General features: G+C 35.1%; 1 protein-coding gene and 1 pseudogene across 1 annotated transcript in view; both read left to right on the top strand.

Moving 5' to 3' along the window:
• The first annotated feature begins 9,607 nt into the window (after positions 1–9,607).
• Positions 9,608–11,462, top strand: LOC135840611 (ATP-dependent DNA helicase PIF1-like; annotated as a pseudogene).
• Positions 11,269–13,183, top strand: part of LOC135840328 (probable ubiquitin carboxyl-terminal hydrolase FAF-X) — a 3,167-nt gene continuing 1,252 nt past the window's right edge. The window contains exons 1-4 of the mRNA XM_065356799.1: positions 11,269–11,908; positions 11,981–12,224; positions 12,484–12,624; positions 12,704–12,850. Coding sequence (XP_065212871.1) covers positions 11,766–11,908; positions 11,981–12,224; positions 12,484–12,624; positions 12,704–12,850 — 675 coding nt within the window. The 5' untranslated portion in view covers positions 11,269–11,765. The remainder of the gene's footprint in view (positions 11,909–11,980; positions 12,225–12,483; positions 12,625–12,703; positions 12,851–13,183) is intronic.

Genomic DNA, 13,183 nt, shown 5'->3' with positions numbered 1-13,183 from the left:
CTCGATTTATTGAAATTGCCAATGCAAAAAATGATCACCACTGCGTTTCAAAAAACACATTTCTTCTGTTTTCAAAATGACATCTGTCAATATTTTGACACGATTAATGTAATGTAGGTATTCAATCAAAAATAAACGGTAGGTAACTTATGCAAATTCTTGATCACTCACATCAGTAGAACCCTAAAAGAGATTTTGGATTTCGATTCGAAAATTTCCTCGCAAACGGTAAAATTTTGATTTTTTTGGATTTCTTAAGTATTATGAAAAAAGCTGGTAAAAAAACCACTCTTGAGGTGTCCGTTCCAGAATCTGCTAAAATGTGGATAAATTCGTTAAACAGGTCGAGTATAACACACAACTCGATTTTTAGCTGCCCAACTTCATAATTCAGCTCTGGTGAATTTGACGAGTTGTAAAAGTTATCTTTCAATATAATTCAACATTAGGTACATTTGCTTCAATTAATTCATGAAATATGTAGTTGAATTTTTGAAAGGTGTGGGGTACCTATGCTCAATAACTCACGTAACCTGACCTAAAGTACTGAAATTAGCTTTTCAACAAGAAGAAAATTATTTAAAACGTAGGTACATAAGTACGTAAACGAATCACAAAGCTGTACCCCCTGCTTACATCTTTAATCGTCAAGTAAGTACTGTATACTTTTTAAACAGTGTAGTACCATTCCATATACGAGTAAGGAGCATACATCCAACCGTGTTCTCCAATGTTTTGCACCTAAGAATCAGTATACTGTTCCCTTCTCCCAGTCATCCTACAGGATGTAGCATCATTAAGCAACGTAGTTATATGAGTACAATAGACGGCACACGTCAGACAATCTCTCTTTTTTTCAAAATATCTTTGTTAGGTAGGTATAGAGAACAGTTTTATTGTCTACTATACTTGTATCTTGAATATGTGGCGGTTACCAATTCCAAGAATTTTTCGATGCAGTAAAACTGAAGACAGAACAAAAAATGGCCTGTTTCTTGCTTTTTCTTTAAATATCAAAGTAAAATTCACATCTTATTTTTTTTCATTCTTCTTTTTTTCCCATTCATCAAAGGTATTACACAGTTCTAAACTGTTAGGCATTCACATGTTCTTCTTAAAAAAGGAAAGACCGCTAATCCCTGCAGGTACCAAGGTGTCTGGTCTTTGACCTCGGACAAAAGGTGTACCTATGTAGTATATACACATTTGGCAGGGTTGGTAATTTCAAAATTTGTTAGGAAGTAAAAAGTGATTTCAACGAGGAGGTGACTCTTTGAAAAAAAAAAACAATTTTAAGCTCAAATCGACTAATTGACCCTGCAAGGGGTATAAAAAATGTGGGTTTTTGACATGGGGAATCTGACGACGTAATTAGTTTAATGTTTTAAATGCATATTTTGCCTAATTTGCCGAGTACGTAATTGCTATATAATAACACTAGGCAACGGCATATTTGTGTTCAGGTTGAAAATGGGCTTAATCGATAGTTTAGACCCTAAAACAGAAAACAGAGTGTGATTTTTCAATTTGAGTTGTTTTTGTGGTCAGGAGAGATGATCAAAGTTGCAAAAATGGCCGTTTTTGCCCTATTTCACGAGTTTGTGGTGACATCAGTATTATGTTTCAAAAAAAACCAAGGTCATATTCGGATTCTACGCACTTTTTTAAGTATACATCTTTACCGGATTTTTGATTTTCGAACATTCAAGCACATGAAGAAGATTTTCGTTTGCAACAGAGATTTTTACTGCACCAGAGCCTCGCCCGCGCGAACACGGTTCCGCGCCACGATTACATCGTGGAGTAACGCCAGCGTCGCGCGCTCCGAGTTGTAAAATATGTTATAAACAAAAATCTTCCGTATGCGCTTGAATGTTTGAAAATCAAAAATACGGTAAAGTTGTTTACTTAAAAAAATACGTAGAATCCGAAAATGACCTTGGTTTTGTTATCAAAACAATACTGATGTCGCTACGAACTCGTGAAATAGGGCAATCTTGGGCTCAAATTCTAAAAAAATGTTCAAAAAGTATTTTCGTTGAAATAGTGGAATTCTTCGCAAAATTTAAATCTCTTCTGACAGATTGCATGACCTTTTTAAAAAAATTTCAATAATCGTGACTCAACCGGGAGTTCAAAATTCTTTAAAAATTCTCGAAATGCGTTGCAGCGATAATCACGAGTAGGTACCTAGTTGCAGCAAATGGATCACGGTCATTTTATATGACATTAAATTCCCTGAAATTTTGATTCAAAGCATGTTGCAAAAATTTACAAATGTACTTTTTTTGTAAGTTCAATTCCAAAAATTAAAAACAAACTCGGAGTTGTAATTTAAAATTTTGAAAAAACCGTTCCCAACAATCTTTTCTGTTTTGGTTCAAATTTTTATTTTTTTAAAAAATAGAACTTCCACGTAAATTTCGTTAAGTAGTCTTTTCGAGCAATGCTTTAAATTTTGGCACATATTTTTCATGCTTTGGATCTCGTTTTAAGCTTTTCAAATACTCGTTATCCAACCAATTGTATTCAATGATTTTAGTTCACCCCCTTTCAGGAGTGATAAATATGAACGAATGTACATTTTATGCCAAATTTCATGAAGTAGAACATGAGAATTGCAGAAATTTTCCAATTTGACCAATTTTGAAGGGGGCTTGGGATCAACAAAGGAAGAGAATAATTGGTTACGCTTCGTTAAAATTGGCGATAAAAATCAGCAAAAATCCATTTTTCAATTTTTTATGGAAATGTTTTACAAGAAACGTGTGAAATATTATTCAATTTATCGTCTTCATTTTTTTTCCAACAGAAAATGTTATTCTGGTAATTAAGTACACACTATCGCTCATTCATCACAAATTTTTTATACACCGAGTCACCGACTACATTTTTCATAACTAACCCTAAAAGTTTGTAGACACTAGCCACAAGAATTACGTACAGTGTACGTTGCGAACATTGGGTAATAAAAATGCAATAAAACGCGGTGTCAAACTCGCGTACAAACAAAATGACGAAAATGACTAATACCTAGGCATCTACCTACATGTTATTCTTTTTATTGTCGTTCGTTTTATTTTTTCATTATTTTTTTTTTTAGTTTACTGGGAATTGCTAAGAATGCTGTGGATGTTGATGGTTCTCCTTCATTTCAATATTTTCGTAAAAATCATTCATTCAGTGTTTCGTTTTGAAAATTATGGGTTGTTAGCTGTCTAGTGTGCTATGGGAGATTGGTTTTTAAGAAAGAAATAGCCGTTCGTGCGAATTTCAAAAATTTCGTTATGAACAGAAAAGTTTAGATTTTTTGATTTTTTCCCCTTATGAATATTTTTGTCAAAAAAAATGCACTTCAGGTGTTCGCCTAGAAATCGGCTCAACTGTGGATAAACCTTTTGAATAAGTCGAGGATAAGCCACAAGTCGATTTTCAGCAGCCCAAATTGATTATTCCACGTCTTCTGGAGAAATCGGAAATTGCGCTGGAGGCTCCAGAATGGCTCAAAATTGTGAAATTCGAATTTGGGAGATTGGTTTTAGGAAAGATACAGCCATTTTTGCAAATTTCAAAAATTTCCATACAAACTTAAAAGTATATATTTTTTTTTTGAATTTTTCTCTGAATATTCTGATCAAAAAAGGAAATTTGCTCGAATGTTGATCAACCTTCATTCTAAAAAAGTCGAAAATAACCCATACGTACCTATCTGAATTTTAAGCTTTGAGACGAAAATTTTTATTCATTTAAAGATTGATCAAAATGATTGCTCTACTACCTACTACACTATTCAAATCTGATTACAATATTTTGAATAATTTCCTCGATGGAAAAAAATCAAAAATGATTCAGCGAGCGGAAAATTTTATTTAAAAATCCAATTTTGATGACATTCATCAAATGTAAGCTGTTAGCGTTGAAACGAAACAGTATAGGTAGGTAAATTTAGGTATAAAATACCGAACGAATAGAAATATTTATCAAATTACAGTGTAAAAAATCGAGCTTTACATTAACGTGTGCGAACACGTGACATACTACAATGCCTAGGTATAACAATTTCCGACTTGAATTTCCGATACATTCTTACCTGAAGGTGTAAAAATCAATATGACACGTTGTTAAATTCATTCGGAAGAACACACCAAGAGTAGAAAAACTTCGACACTTAACCAATCAAGCAAATAACACAGAACACCTGAGAAATAAAGTTGGAAGCTTCAAAAAACCCCGCAAAATTAAATGTTTTACATTCGAATAATCGCCCTGGAAGGGTCAAATATCAACTTCAGCAGCTGAAAATTTCACCGTGGGCTAGTCTCATCATATGTATTGAAATGCCCAAAGAATATTGAAGGTTTCGATATGCAACCTGCGCTGACTATATTCGGCCAATTTTTCAAAATTGCTATGTGAAAATCGAAAAATTGCTCTGAAAAATCAAAATATCAACTTCAGCAGCTGAAAATTTTGTGTTAGACTATGTTCGATGTCCTCTATCCAATGGTCCAAGAATCATTTAAATCGTGCATGTCACCTGGGGCACCTCCTTTGTAAGCTGTGAAATAATTTCTTTTCCCCAGCCAAGGCATTTTGAAAATTTGTGATTTGCATTAAGCTGCAACCCCCTAAATAATACCTACGGTAAGTATTGCCGCGTGTTTCTTGTTACATTCCAATCATAGTATAAATAGCTCTTAGGTCCTCTCCTAAAAGCTTTTTTTTTCTTCATTCTAAAATAGACATGGTCAGGTTAAGGATAACAACCTTACCGACGCGACATTACAAGAATTCAGGGATGACCTCATTTCTATTTTATTTTTCGCTTCTTTTATTTTGTTACAAACATCAAACTATTCGTGCTGAGGAATATTAATGATCCTAAACGTCGGCACAAAAACATATGTAGTATTGTACAAACACAAAGGATGTGGTGGTTTTTATCCAGCACTTCTTGGTAAAATGAAAAAAAAAAAAAACAAAAAAAAAACGTTATAGCTTGTAAATCTCGTAGGTTTTAAAGTGTCAACTTCGCTATACAGCGTTAATGGACCGCTACCTATTAGAGATTTTGACGAAAATCTTACATTGGAATAGCTATTGCTATTGTCTTTTGTGTGGGGTATCCATATCCATTACATACGTGTATTTCAGGAGTTGAATTTCATTTTTATGTTGGAGAGTTAATTTGAATGCGAAAAATTAAAATGTGAAATATGAAAAAAAAATCACTGGTAAATTCGTGAGCATTTCGATGGCGAATTCAACAGTAATTTTTTTTTTATTTCTATAGGGTGCAGTTGAAAGTGAAAAAAAATGCACATGCTACTACCTATTCAAAAGTGATTTCGCAACCTATCAAGACGATTTCATAAAATATTTTAAAAAGTGAAAAGAAGAATAAAAATTATTAATATTAATCAAATCCCGAAAATCATGACACAATTTCGTTCATTCTCGTTGAAATATTAGAATTTTTCGCGAAATTTTAACAACTTTTGATAGGTTGCAAGTTACGAGTATGTACTTTTGAACAATTCTACTAACAAGGGAGGTGTCTGTGACCCAATGGTCAGGGAGCCCAACCTGAAAAAAATGTACGAGGGAGGTTGAAATTGGGGACCCGGCCCAAAAGTTACTATATGTAGTCCTCTTTCCAGAAATGCCACTCTGGCAATTCGCAGGTGGGGCTTTCAGGCACAGCAAAAGCTCAAAGTTCACAATTTTTATGAACTTCAAACTTGGAAAGTTTTATGGCTGAATCCGAGGGATTCTTATAGGATTTTTCACGCTGAATTCAAATATGCCGGTCTGCCAACCCCTAAGTGTTCCCAAAGGGGTGCCAGACTGGGTTAAAAGGGTAAAAATTGCAAAAAATGCTGTAATTTTTCAATAAATTCTTGTAAAAATCCAATAAAAGACAAATTGTAGCGAATTTTCGAAGAATTTTTCGCGCTGAATCCAAACATGCCAGTCTGCTAACCCCTAAGTGTCTCCAAAGGGGTACCAGACTACTTTAAAGGGGTGAAAAAGGCAAAATATTGAGGTTTTTCACGTCTTAGGCGCATAAACATAGCATTATTTGATACCTAATTATTTTATTCGATTGTGGTTTGCGAGCACATTTTTGAAAAGAGCATGAAATTCTTGTAGACCTCCATACGCGAGGTATCCCCACAACAATTTTGAACTCCTTCTTCTCATATTTACCACTCGATATGGCGTTTTTCAACTTATTTTATGTTTTTTAACAATGGAGATTTCGCGAGGTACAATTTTAGTAGCACGTTTTTTGGATGTATTTTCAACTGTACAAGAATCATATATTTTTTTCAAAATTTTTGTTTTGGTGGGCCGCGATGAAAAATTGATATATGTAATAAGTCTTAGAGGGAGTGAAATAGGAATTTTGGAGAAAGTATGAGTAAGTAGGATGTTATTTCCGAATGATTCAATACCGTAGAGCACGAATATAACCAAAAGATTTTCGGCTATAGTTTACACGCATCTAATCTCCTCCAGAGCCTTCAACCCCCCCTCCCCGCTACAGTTTTTACTATTTTTGAAATAGATTTACTTTGAGGTTTTGTTTTACACACCATATCGAGGGGTAAATATGAGAAAAAGGGGTTCAAAATTGTTGTGGGGATACCTCGCGTATGGATGTCTACAAGAATTTCATGCTCTTTTCAAAAATGTGCTCGCAAACCACATTCGAATAAAATAATTAGGTACCAAATAATGCTATGTTTATGCCTAAGACGTGAAAAACATCAATATTTTGCCTTTTTCGCCCCTTTAAAGTAGTCTGGCACCCCTTTGGAGGCACTTAGGGGTTAGCAGACTGGCATATTTGGATTCAGCGCGAAAAATTCTTCGAAAATTCGCCACAATTTGTCTTTTATTGGATTTTTACAAAAATTTATTGAAAAATTACAGCATTTTTTGCAATTTTTACCCTTTTAACCCAGTCTGGCACTCCTTTGGGAACACTTAGGGGTTGGCAGACCGGCATATTTGAATTCAGCGTGAAAAATCCTATAAGAATCCCTCGGGTTCAGCCATAAAACTTTCCAAGTTGAAAGTTCATAAAAATTATGAACTTTGAGCTTTCGCTGTGCTTAAAAGCCCCACTTGCGAATTGCCAGAGTGGCATTTCTGGAAAGAGGACTACATTGTATAGTAACTTTTGGGCCGGGTCCCGAATTTCAACCCCCCTCGCAGGGGTGCTAACCCTAACCGCAAAAAACCGAAAACCGTAACTGAAACCCAAACAAGAACCTAATTTTAGCCATTTTCAAACCCTAACTGAAAACAAAAACCGAAATTTCATAGATTTTTTAAAAACTGTAAAAAACCATAACAATAATAATGAAGCAGAGTGAGTGAAACCAAAACCTAAACCGATATAATTTATTTGGGTTTTTTTGGGTTTTCGGTTTGGGTTTTTTCAGTTTTTTCAATTTTTTTGGGGGGATTTTTTCACATTTTTGACTTTTGAGACTCAAAATCCAGGGAAATTGATAAATTTAATAAACCTATCGAATTGGGTCCTTCGTTGTTGACTTGTTGCTTTTTGGGTTGTTGAATGCCAAAAGGGAAAAGGCTCGGAAGAATAAAAGAATCATTTTGCCCACCTAAATTTGAGATTTGTTAAAAAAAATCGCTTTGTGTTTTGAGATTGAGAAATTTTGAAGAAATTAAAAAAAAAATATGTAAAACTGAAAAAAACCGAAAACCAAAACCAAAACCGAAATTTTTGAAAATAAAACCGAAACCGAAACCGAAACCGAAACCAAAACTGAAATTTTGTATTTCAAAACCAAAACCGAAACAAAAACCGAAAAATGTCAACGAAAAAATTGGAGTGAAACCGTAACCTTAATAAAAATAATTAAGGTTAGCACCCCTGCCCCCTCGTACATTTTTTCAGGTTGGGCTCCTGGACTAATTACATAGAGGACATCAAATATAGCCTAACCCTAAATTTTCACCTGCTGAAGTTACATTTCGATTTTTAGAATGATTTTTCGATTTTTACATACAGTATCGTGCAAATTAAGCAGAATCGCGATATTACACTGTTTTTCAAAACCTCGGTTGTCATGTTTACTTTGGTGGGCTTTTATCAGTTTTTGGAAAAAATTTTTTCTGGTTCAAACACAACAAAATTTTCTTGGAGGATAGGTAGAGCTTCCACCAACAATAATTTTTTTTAAAAAATTGTTAAACAGTATTATTCTACCGTGGTTTTGATAAATAGTGTAACATCGCGATTTTGCTGCCGTCCTAAGTAATTTGCGTAGTACTGTGACAATCTTGAAAAACTCAGCAGAAATAGTCGGCCCTGGTCGCATATCTAACTCCTGATATTATTTGGGCATTGAAAGATACGTAGAGACTCGCCCGCAGTGAAATTTTCACCTGGTGAAACAGATTTCACTTTCATTCGTCCAGGGTGATTTTTCGATTCTCAAAATTTCAATCTGAAAAACAAAAACAAAAACACTGAACGGCTAAAATATCACCTTCAGCAGATGAAAATTTCACCATAGGCTAGTCTCATCGTATGTAGTAAAGTGTCAAAATAATACGGGAGCTTTAGATATGCAGCCTAGGCCGTCTATTTTTTGGACAATTTTTCAAAATTGCAATGTAAATATCGAAAAATCGCCGACAAAAAAAACATGCAGTATTGTGCATGAAGTCATGAACATAAAAGATCGTAATTTTTACCTACCAATTCTCGGAAAATAATTTTAAAACACGTTACGGCTTGTAAATCTTGTCGATTTATACGTACATGTTAATTTCATTATGAACAGTCTGAAAGGACCGCTTGTCTAATGTCCTCTGTGAGACATTCAGAAAAATAATAGGCGTTAAGCGCATCATCCGCCTCAGTTAATATGAATTAGGCAACCATTCGTACTAATTCGTAAGCACAGTAAACATAGCAAAATAATACGGCACCTACCCGCACTTGCAAGTAAACCAGTACTAAACTTCGTCGGCTAAGAGCGGAAGAGTGCCTCGTGACTTTTTTTTCATCTTTTAGAAACGGTGTCACTGTACAGGTAATTTTAAAGTTTTTTTAAAAGTAACACTGCCAGATGATGACCACACATCTTGAGTACCGAAATACGTAAAGGTTCCTTGTTTACTTCATTCAGTGTAGCCAGTGTAGAATGATTTCTCTCTCATTTCGTGCATTTTTTGAACATGCACGAGGCACTCTTCCGCACTTAGCCGACGACTTGTTTCTTAGGATTACGAATACGCGCAGTGGTAATTTTCGAACCTTCACAACGGGCCACACTGGCATACGTACACTCCCTTCTGCCTCACACCCACCCTAGTCACCGTGTCCTATAGTCACCTGGTTATTCGATAGAATCAGATACTCTCATTATATACGGTCGACGGCTTTTATTTAGTTTTTTCTTCAATTTTAAACACTGTTAAACCCTGTAATAGAAAAATATCCTCTCTTCGTCGAATTTTAAAGAAGTTGATAAACTTGTGATTTTGAAAAGTGCTTGAGGCTTATTTATTCTAAATTATTTGTGTATTAAATTAATAATCGTGCATCGAATGTCCTACAACGATGGATTCTTCGGTACTACAGTGTGCCGGTACCATAGAGTGGAGAGACCAACAGAAGAAGGTGAACAAGAGAACAAAATATGCCTTAGTTACAGTGAAATTATTACGAAACGAATTTAGAGAATTGGTCGTAAACATGGAAAGTGGAAAAGCTGTCCATAAGTTCTACCTCAACGATGTCAGCATTCATAAAAAGTTCATCACTAAGGGAAAAGCGATTATCAACTTTCCGAAGAATAACGTTGTAGTGATGTAAACGAATGCACCTTCAGCTCAATTGGTCCCATTTCTGGAAACGCTTCTCGTCAAAATAACCAGTAAAAAGCAATCTCCCATAGTCAAATTGCGAGAACAGCTTCTTTCTGAAAAACCTCACAAGCTGGATGAAAGTAGTTCAGTGAACAGTAAAGACATAAATAGAGTGAAAACCGATGTACACTTGAGAGAGAAAATTCTTATTGATCTTCAGATGATAAAGAAACGTGCTCGTGAAGATCGAACTAATCAAGTATGTTTTTCGCCGAATCTTCTGTTCGTTATACCTGTTCGTCTGTATGTGGTAATCAGTTTGGTGTGTTTTCAGTCAGCCAAAAAAACAGACTCTATTGAATTTAATCCATAATTCAAAATTAACTGCCGAACAAGAAATGGTTTTAAAAACAGCTACTTCTAAACGAAATATATTTTTTACCGGTGAGGCGTCATTGTTTTTATACCTACTTTATCTTTCTATTTGAAAAATAATTTTCTCTGATGAAATGCATTATAGGAAGCGCTGGTACAGGCAAATCGCATTTGCTACGAATTATCATTAGTGCTCTACCACCTGATGAAACCGTCGCAACTGCGAGCACAGGAGCTGCTGCCTGTTTGATTGGTGGCATTACATTGCATTCTTTCACCGGTAAGATTGAAATAATTGACACATTGTTGTTAATTTTTCTGTTTATTATAATTTCATAAGTTTTTTACAGGTATCGGCGGTGGTAATGTTACTTTACAAAAAGGTACTGAATTAGCTTCTCGCCCCTACGTAGCGCAGAATTGGAGACCTCGCAAGTATTTAATTATTGACGAAATATCTATGGTCTGGTCGATGGAGATTATTTTGAGGTGATTTGGAATCGTCGTGTTTTATTATTATTTGTATACTTACCTCATGTAATTTTTTTATGAATTATGTTCAGATAATTGAACATACAGCCAGAAAGGTTAGAAAAAATGAAGAACTACTCGGTGGAATCAAGTTGATTTTATGCGGTGATTTTCTTCAGTTACCTCCTGTCAATAAAAATAGCGAAGCGAAGTTTTGTTTTCAAACCGCAGCGTGGACGAGATGTAAATTACAATGTTTCAACTTGAAGCAAGTACATAGACAAAAAGATACAATATTCATATCGATTTTGAAAAGTATCTGAGTTGGAAGGTAAGTTACTGCATTTGAATTCATTCTTCATGTGATCGAATTTTCGTGTAATCTGGAAATTCATTTCAGAGTCACCGACGAAATCAACAAACAGTGAACCAGCTGAAAGCTACATCTCTCAATAATTTAGAAAAAGAAGGTATCGTTCCTACTCAGTTATGCTGTAAGACTGCCGAAGCTCAACAAATTAATGATAGTAAATTAAGACAATTGGAAGGTGAATTTTTGTAATTGCACTATCTTGATCGTTAAAATACAATATAGATATATATTTACTCGTATTCGTTTCAGGTAAAGAATATAAATTTGTTGCAATTTGACCCTGGTCAGCTGACGGAAAGCGGTATGAAATGTTTCGAACGATTTTTCAAAACTGTCAATTCAAAAGAAAGAAAATAACGCCAGAAAAGAAGAGATTATCAGACTGACGATCTTGATTTAATTGGAACTGAATATTTATGGAGGGTACATACCGTATGATTTGTTCGCAGTGATTTGAAATTCTTTGTAATGAATGATTTTGTTTCGTTATTTTGAATAGGTGCTTACTTATGGTGGTGACGCGATCGCAAATTGAGCTATAGAATTATTAAAAGAGGTGAACACGAATTTAGGCCCTCGTTTGCAAACGTCGTTGTGTGATTTTCATGATAACCATATACCTGAGTGTATCAATCGTCTGAGAGCCTTATACGATACCATAAGTATATTAAGCAAGCAAGATAGCTCGTGTATGGAATCGAACGAAGGTCCTGTCAAGAATCCAATACGTAAAGAATCTGTCAGGATGTGTCGTATCTTGAGAGTCTTATACGAGTATATTAACGAATGTGATAATAACTTCGCATCCGAAAGGAAACTGTTACCTTTGTACAGGTAAGTTTGTCAAGTTGAAAGGAAACTACCCAGTTGGAAAATGATTAATTGCTTATTTTCGTGTGACTACAGAGCCGGACGAGGAAAACATGTAGCTTTAATCGTGCGACTCGCCAATACCGGACGACAACCCGATGAGATAGAATTAGTTTTGCACGGAAATATGACTGTCGGATGTTTGAGGAAACAGAAATTGCGTAAATTGAAATCGATTTCGAATAATCTGAAAGTAGAATTGTACGCGAACGGAGAAATGTTGGACCCAATTGACGATAAAAGACTGATATCGGATATCCCTGCTATTAAAGATAAATCGGTAAGTGAACTCATTTCCGGTGTGCAGTGTGATGCAGATGTTCTGTCCAACGGAATAAATTGTTCTCTAAATTACAATGGATGAGGTGTCAATCCTATCTATCCTAGAAAAACATTAGACTTCTCATTTTTTTCCTATTAGAATGAGACGATTTTAAAGGAGCTGGTCGATTTCGTATTATTAGAACGAAATTGATAGTTATTCCACCGGCCATGTTTTTAGTATCGAAATTAATTGATCGATTTTTTGCTTGGTTTAGTTATTGACAGCAAAGCTCGTGCAAGGAAGTGGTAATTTGGTTAGTTCACCCGACGATAGCAGTTCCGATAGTTCAACTGGTTCACCGCACCATGCGTTAGATTTCTCTCCAAATGAAGATGAAATGTACTTACCTGGCGTGGTGAGTATAATTGGACGTTTCTGCTAAACAATTGCCCTATCTTCGATTTATTATTAATGCTCGGATATTGTTTTCTTAGATTATATCGCGTAACGAACAATACACCCAGTTCTTTTTTCAAATCGCCGATCGAGGTTGCGAACTAGGCGATTCGGATCTACGCGATGCTGCCAGAAATATCCTCAGAATTATTCCACCTGATCAAAACACTGTGGAGAATTTATACGTAAGTACAAATCACTCGATTTGTCTTCTATGATTCTAATGAAAAAATAAAATTCTAATCGAATTTTTCAATTAATCTTCAGGCAAAAACATTCAAATTCTAAAATTGTGTTGTCAAAAAAATTAATTCATTGCAAAAAACATTGTTTTTCACTTCTCCAAATACGAATTTTTGAAAAGTTTTTGTCCTCCCTTATCGCTTATCGCTATTTGCTCGGGCGAACTTTCATCTCTTATCTAAACCAAAAAAAATCCGTTTTTATACGTCCATATTTACCTAAATAACGATTTTCTTATCAGGAAGCCTTGTCCCCCCTCCAAAAAAACCTCCCGT

This window comes from Planococcus citri, chromosome 3 (genome assembly GCF_950023065.1).
Source record: "Planococcus citri chromosome 3, ihPlaCitr1.1, whole genome shotgun sequence".
NCBI lineage: Eukaryota > Metazoa > Arthropoda > Insecta > Hemiptera > Pseudococcidae > Planococcus > Planococcus citri.
Note: the sequence above shows the minus strand (reverse complement) of the source record. Positions and strands in the feature narration are given on the sequence as shown.